General features: G+C 38.4%; 1 protein-coding gene across 1 annotated transcript in view; it reads right to left on the minus strand.

Annotated features, from left to right (window-relative positions):
* Window positions 1-8053, minus strand: part of XRN1 (5'-3' exoribonuclease 1) — a 132774-nt gene that overhangs the window by 38393 nt on the left and 86328 nt on the right. The window contains exon 31 of the mRNA XM_023512996.1: window positions 6746-6841. Within this exon, the coding sequence (XP_023368764.1) occupies window positions 6746-6841 (96 nt within the window). The remainder of the gene's footprint in view (window positions 1-6745; window positions 6842-8053) is intronic.

Below are 8053 nucleotides of genomic sequence, written 5' to 3' on the forward strand. Positions count from 1 at the left end.
TTGCTGTGAGCTGTAATGCCACGGCACTCTACCCAGGGGGACAGCTTGAGGCTCTGTCTCAAAAAAAAAAAAAAAAAAAAAAAAAAAGAAACTAACAAAAATATTAAACTTTAGGTAACTGTTTCTTCATAATAGAAATATTAGTCTCTAAAGATTCCTCTAGATGTTTTTTAAAATAGTCCCACTTTTTGGGTAGGTGTGGGAAGTGAGTATGAGCTATAGAAGAAATAGGATTAGAGAAGGAAAGCAAAGTCTCAGTATCTGTGGTTTATTGCTACTATTTTCTTGACTTCATTATGTTTAAAATTTTCCATTAAAAAGCTTCAAAAATCATTTCTGACTGTTATGAAAGTTACAGATATTAGTCCATTTACATGTTCCTTTTCCTAATACTTGATTTTTGTTATTTATATTGTTAAGGTTTTTAAATGATGAGCGGAAATTTCACTTTCAGATATGCAGTCTGATTATAAAGTTATAGTAACTGAGATAGTTCATAAATGGATACAATTAGAAAATGGCATGAATAAGTTTCACGTACATATAAAGATTCTAGGCCAGGCATAGGAGCTCACACCAACAATACGGGTGGACTGCTTAGGCTCACAACATCAGCAAGAGCAAGACCCTGTCTCTACTAAAAATAGAAAAACTAGTTGGGCGTCATGGTGGATGCTTATAGTCTCAGATACTTGGGAGGCTGAGGCAAGAGGAGCAGATGAACCTAAAAGACTGAGGCTGCTGTGAGCCATGATGATGCTATAGCATTCTATGCAGGGTGATAGAGTGAGACTCTGTCTCAAAAAAAAAAAAGAAGATTCTATCAGATCCTTTTGTTTTTAATAGGGAGAGAAACCCTGACGGTAATAAGAGACAGTCAATCTGCCATATTTGAAGCAACATGAGGAAGAAAAAGTGGTGGCCAGAGAAGCTCAATACAAATTACAACAAAAAAATAGCTGGGCGTTGTGGTGGGTGCCTGTAATTCCAGCTACTTGGGAGGCTGAGGTAAGAGAATTGCTTAAGCCCGAGAGTTTGAAGTTGCTGTGAGCTGTGCTGTCACAGCACTCTACCAAGGGTGACATAGTAAGACTCTGTCTCAAAAAAAAAAAGGGTGGCTCCTGTGAGTAGGGTGCTGATCTCATATACCAAGGGTGGAGGGTTCAAACTCAGCCTTGGCCAAACTGCAAACAAACAAACAAAAAAAAGTAAAGTTTGGGTGGTGCCTGTGGCTCGGGGGTAGGGTGCTGGACCCATATACCAAGGAGGGTGCGTTTGAACCTGGCCCTGGCCAAACTGCAACAACAACAACAAAATATAGCTGGGTGGGCGTTGTGGCAGGCGCCTGTAGTCCCAGCTACTCAGGAGGCTGTGGCAAGAGAATCACCTAAGCCCTTGAGTTGGAGGTTGCTGTGAGCTGTGATGCCACAGCACTCTACCAAGGGAGATAAAGTGAGACTGTCTCTTAAAAAAAAAAAATTAATTATTTCACAATTTTGCTTTTGCCAAGCCCTAATTTCTTCTTAGCACAGACAAATGAACATTGAGTAAAAAGATGTCCTAGCTGGCAGTGGGCATACTCCAAAACAGTTATGATATGTATTATAATGTGAGGGTTCCACATGAGCTCACACATACAGGAAAACATTCCAGGCTCATTAGTCTTTAAAAGTCAAAATGAGCACACTTATAATTTTGACTCAAACTGAGCAAAAGCAATTTATATAACCAAAACATTTGTACCTCCATAATATCCTGAAATTAAAAGAGAAAAAACGGAAAAATGTCCCAAAAGACAATGACAAAAAAGAGTCAAATATCATGTGAGTGTCTATTATGTGCCAGGCATGGTAGAAAGAACTTTGCATCAATTATCTTAATACTATTATAGCAATGCTATCATCATAATAACGCTATAGTATATTTTGATTCCATTTTATAGATGAGCACATAAAAGGCTCAAGTGATAAAGTAATTTGGCCACAGAAGTAAGTAATAGGAAAGGTGACATCTGATTTCTAACTCCAAAATTCATGTGCACAGTACCATTTCAGAGAAAAGTTTTAAATTTCTAAAAATTTAATTAGAAAACAAATATTACGGTTTTAAATAATAGGAGTTGCATACAGAAGACTATGTGAAAATCAAGAGGTTATCAAAGAAATAGCAGACTTTAACTGAGACCTAGAGAAATTTTCATAGTGAGATTAGAAAGAATATTCTCAGAAGGAACAAAAAAAAGAAACAAACGAAAGAACATATAAACCAAAATGGGAGTCATCTCTTTGTAGAAAAGGGAACGTAGAGACACTAATCTGACTGGAACAGACTATTTTACCAAACAGTTGAACATACTTTATGTGAATTAGGCAGAATTAGATTATAGAAGGCATTAGATATTAGTCTAAGGAACTGAAATTCAATTCTGGTAGTGCTAAACAGGGAGCCCTATACATTCTAGAGTACTGGAACAACACTATTTTAGGTCTGGAAAAGATGTCAGAGGTCATCTAAGGCCAATGCCTTCATTTTATACATGAGCCCACAGAGGACCAGGGAAATAGATTTGCTCAGTGTGAGTCACAAAACCTAATTTCCTGGGCAGCGCCTGTGGCTCAAAGGAGTAGGGTGCTGGCCCTATATACTGGAGGTGGTGGGTGCAAACCCAGCCCTGGTTCAAAACTGCAAAACCAAAACCAAAACTAAAACCTAATTTCCTGATTCTGTAAAATACCATAATTATCATACCATACTGCTTTAGGGCATGAACTGAGTTCAAATCTAGGAAATGTTTTACCCAATTATGTCTTGAGGCTAACACAGGTGAAAAGGTCTTTCAGAACCATTAAGTAGGCAGTAGTTAAGTGAAAGAGGTAAGAAACAGACACGATAAATATGAGGCCAATCTACGCTAAGGAGGACAGTCTGAAGTCCATTTCTGGGATGTAAGGAGGAGTAGGAAGATTTAGGATCTCATTGCAAAAAATATTTAGAAGAAAAAATTTTCACTCTAAGCTTTTTAGATTATATATATGCCCATGAAAATGGTGGTGTTAGAAATAAGGATAAGACTGGGAAGCTGAGGCAGGTGGATTGCTTGAGCTTAGGAGTTCAAGACCAGCCTGAGCAAGAGCAAGACTCCATCTCTAAAAATAGCCGGGTGTTGTGGTGGGTTCCTGTAGTCCCAGCTACTTGGAAGGCTGAGGCAAGAGAATTACTTGAGTCCAAGAATTTGAGGTTGCTGTGAGTTGTAATGCCATGGCACTAGACCCAGGGTGACAAAGTGAGACTGTCTCAAAAAAAGAAACAAGGATAAGAGGCTTTGGGTGAGGTCAATTCTAAGACATGTTAAGGTTGGGGTGATTACGCAATATTCATCTATATCTGTCTTCTAGAAAGCTGGAGAAAATTGGATTAAATCTTGATCCAGAGGTTGGCGGTACTTAGCAGAGAGGTAAGAGCCAAAGTTCAGCTAAATGGAAAAGAAAATTGTTGTTGAGTTTAGGGGAGCAGTCCCTAGTGAAAGGTTGGAAGAGCAGGAGTTATGCTAATAACTCCTGGACAAATAAATAAAGGCAAGAAGGGACACAGGGCAATATTTTCTTTTAGAGCAAAACTCCTTGAAAGAATTACCTATACTTGCTGCCTCTAATTTCTTCCCTTCCTTTCTTAAGCCTACTCCAATCTTTCATTCTCATTACTATACTGAAATTATTCTTTGAAGATTCCCAATGAACTTCTTGTGGTAAGCCCTATGATTAATTCTTGGTTCCCATGTTAATTGATCCATCAGCAGCATTCCACAAAATTGATCACTCTACTCTTCTTATACCCATTCTTTACATGAGATCAGAATACCACCTTTCCTTCATTTTTCTCCTGTCTCATTGGCCATTGTTTGTCGTCTTTGTCAGTGCAACCTAATCTCTTAGGCTCTGTATAGATGGATTACGCTCAGGCTAAGTTATTGGACCTCTTCTCTATCTACATCTACTTCTTTAGATAAATATAGATACATACACAAATATATACATACAGATGGATACTGATACATGATAACTCCCAAATTTCACTCTTCAGCTTACAAGTCCTCCATGACCTCAAATGCCCAACTCTGTATCTCCACTTGAATATTTAATATACATCACAAACCTACCATGTCCCTAATTAACTCTTCATCTCCCCTCACAACCTTACTTGACATGGAATTGTTTCTATCTCAGTTAATAGCCAATCTGCTCTTTCACTGAGATCTTAAGAATCACATCCTTTATTCCTTCTTTTCTCTTTTACTCTTATAGCCAATTCATCATCAGCTGGAAATCTCTTCCAGATATATCTAGAATTATATATAATTCTCCCCTGCTATCCTGGTCCAGATATCTATCACTTCTCACCTTGACAATTATGGTGCCCTAACTAATCTGTTTCCACTCCAGCTCCTCTATACTGTATTCTCAAGATGGCAGCCAGAGTGATCCCCCTGAATTAGAAGTCAGAGATCGTGCCAGGGCGCAGTGGCTCATGCCTGTAATTCTAGCACTCTGGGAGGCTGCGGTGGTAGATTGCCTGAGCTCACCAGTTTAAGACTAGCCTGAGCAAAACTGAGACCCCCCCACCCCCATCTCCACTAAAAATAGAAAAACTGAGGCAAGAGCATCACCTGAGCCCAATTAGAGGTTGCTGTGAGCTATGATGCCACTGTACCCTACCAGCAGTGACAGCTGGAGACTCTGTCTCAAGAAAAAAAAAAAAAGAAGTGAGAGATCACATCCCTGTGCTGGTCAAAGCCTGCTACTGATTCCCCATTTCACTGAGTAAAGGCCAATGTCCCTATAATGGCCTGGAAAGTCACTCACAATATCAATGTATAACCTTTCTAACCACATTTTCTGTAACTTATTTTATTGCTTCAGCCACAGTGGGTCTTCTTTCTCTTCCTTGAATATGCCAAGGATGGTCCCACAACAAGGCCTTTGAATTTGTCTGGAATACACTCCCCTCAGATATTTACAAACTCGACTAACTTCATTCAATTCTCTGCTCAAATTGTAATCAGATCATTCCATCCTCTCTCCTCCTTCCCTGAAGATTTTCTCAAACATATTTATTATCTTCTAATATGTGATGTAATTTATCTTGTTGGAATTTCCTCCTTAGAATACTAATTTTATGAGGGTCAGGATTTTCCTTTTGTTTACTGCTATATTCTCACTGCATAGAACAATGCTTGTCACATGGTAGGCACTCAATAAGTGCTCAATGAATAATAATGAAGCATTCTAGAAGAATGAGTCTGACATTCTCAATATGGATTATATTTAGGTAGAAAGGATTTATGGATGGTCTAAGGAAAATTTATAACAGATAACTAGCAAAAGAGACCTGTGTACCTTATCATCCTCACTTTTTATGTTTACTTTACGATAATTCCCTTTGTAAGTTTCTCCTGAAAAATTGCTACCCTTTTAGTATCTGATAATGCTACCATCCTTGTAGGACATTAGAATAAATGAGGCTCTGATGGTGCAGGCTACTATTTTATAAATTTGATACCACACTTCTTTTTGACCTAAGCTAAGATAGTTAAGTAGCTAAAAATGTAGTGGGACCTCATTTCTTTTTCCTCTTCCTTGTCTGAGTCTCTACTCAGAGAGCAGCATTTCTCTTCTCTTTTAATCTCTATCAAGGAATATGAATTTGCTCATTTATATTTAAGGTAACCAACTGCCAGATAAAGTTATACATTTAAATAGAAAAAAATAAATAAAAGCAACTAAGGCCTTTGTTAAACTTAAAATATTATGACTTTATAAATAACTCCCTCTCCCAACTGATTTAAAAGAAAAATCATCTATATTCTTACTCATTGGACCAAAAATTTTTCCATATGTATGAAAATAATTATGAAAGTTGGGGGCGCTAGGGCTCAGTGAGTAGGGAGCTGGCCCCATTATACCGAGGGTGGTGAATTCAAACCTGGCCCAAGCCAAACTGCAAGAAAAAATAGCCAGGTATTGTGGCAGGCACCTATAGTCCCAGCTACTTGGGAGACTGAGGCAAGAGAATCTCCTAAGCCCAAGAGTGGGAAGTTGCTGTGAGTTGTGACGCCATGGCACTCTACCGAGGGTGACAAAGTGAGACTCTGTCTCTAAAAAAAAAAAATTATGAAAGTTCATGGTGGCGTAGGCTGTTGGCCACATATGCTAAGGGTGGCAGGTTTAAACACAGCCCCGACCAACTAAAACAACAATAACAACTGCAACAAAAAAAACAGCTGGGTGTTGTAGCAGGGGCCTGTAGTCTCAGCTACTTGGGAAGCCAAGGAAGACAACTGCTTAAGCCCAAGAGTTTGAGGTTGCTGTGAGCTGTGACGCCATAGCACTCTACCCAGAGTGACAGCTTGACACTCTGTCTCAAAAAAAAAAAAAAAAAAAAGTTCATAAGGTTTCATTAAAAACCCATCACAGTGGAGCGGCACCTGTGCTTAAAGGGTTAGGGCGCTGGCCCCATATGCCAGAGTTGGTGGGTTCAAACTCAGCCCTGGCCAAACCAAAAATTGGAAAAAAAAAAAAATGCATCAGAGAAAGGATATGTTTTACTACTGAATGGGGAAGCTCAAAATAAAAAATAATATTGGTTCAGGGACCCTTAAAAAGAAAAAAACCATCACATTCTAAATATAACCTTATAAAATACCATTTATTTACATTATTTGTTGTTCAACAAAACAAAGAATACTAACCTTCTCTTGTATAGTTGACTGAAAGTGCTGAATTTTACTGGATCCCTGTAAGGATTGCCAAATGTTGCAAAATTCATCATCATCTTTAGCAGGTACCTAGCAAAGCACAAAAAATTTCTTAAGGAAATAAAACATGAAGCAATAAAGATTCATACAACCATAAAATTATTTAAGTTATTCAGTGGTAGATAGGAAAAACTATCCTTCAGTTTGAAAGATATTTTAAAATCTAGAGCTCGGCCTAAGAATCACAAAAGTATTCTACTAAGTGAAACTGGTTTTTTTTTTTGTTGTTGTTTGTTTTAGAGACAGAGTCTCACTTTATTGCCCTTGGTAGAGTGCTATGGTGTCACAGCTCATAGCAACCTCCAATTCCTGGCCTTAGGCGATTCTCTTGCCTCAGCCTCCAGAGTAGCTGGGACTACAGGCACCTGCTACAACACCCAGCTATTTTTTTGTTGCAGCTTGGCTGGGGTCAGGTTTGAACCCACCACTCTTGGTATATGGGGCTGGTGCCCTACTTACTGAGCCACAGGCACTGCCCCATGAAATTTGTCTTTTTCAAATGCTATTGGTTTTGAATGGTTACACTGAAAAGTATTTAAAGCATAACAAATACTATGAGATTATACTGAAACAATATCTTCTCCAACATATATTTTTGCCTTTCAATATACTAATAATCTCATCCAAACTAAAAACTATTTTACTTTAAAAATCTTCATCTTGCTCTCTCTCTCCCGCCTCTCTTTGCCTTTCTTCTCTACTCTCTCTCTTTTCCACCTCTCCCCCCGGCTCTTCTCTACTCTACTCTCTCTCTCTTCTCTTCCTCACTCTCTCCTTATCTCTCTCCCCTCTTTTCTCTTCTCTTTTCTCTCCTCCTTAGTGCTGCTCTGCAGCCTCCCTCCTCCTTTTGTACAAAAAACTTTTGTACAAAAAAAAAAAATCTTCATCTTACATAAAAACCATCTAATAAATTAAAAAATCAGCCACTATGAGAAATTGATTTAATACAGATTAAAACCCTGAAAAATTATGTATCAAATTTCAATAGTAGTTACCTATGAGAATTGAGAGATTTTTTCTTATGTTCCTTTGTTATCATCTACTTATTTGTAGATGATAACTGTCTATAATAAACATTTATTACTGGGATTAAAAAATGTGGTTAAGGATGGCACCTGTAGCTCAGTGCTTAGGGCACTGGCCACATACACCAAGACTGGAGGGTTTAAACCTGGCCCGTGCTGGCTAAAACAACAATGACAATTGCAACCAAAAAATAGCTGGGCAGTGTGGTGGGTGCCT

This window comes from Otolemur garnettii, unplaced genomic scaffold (assembly GCF_000181295.1).
Source record: "Otolemur garnettii isolate 467f Iridium unplaced genomic scaffold, OtoGar3 scaffold00032, whole genome shotgun sequence".
Lineage (NCBI taxonomy): Eukaryota > Metazoa > Chordata > Mammalia > Primates > Galagidae > Otolemur > Otolemur garnettii.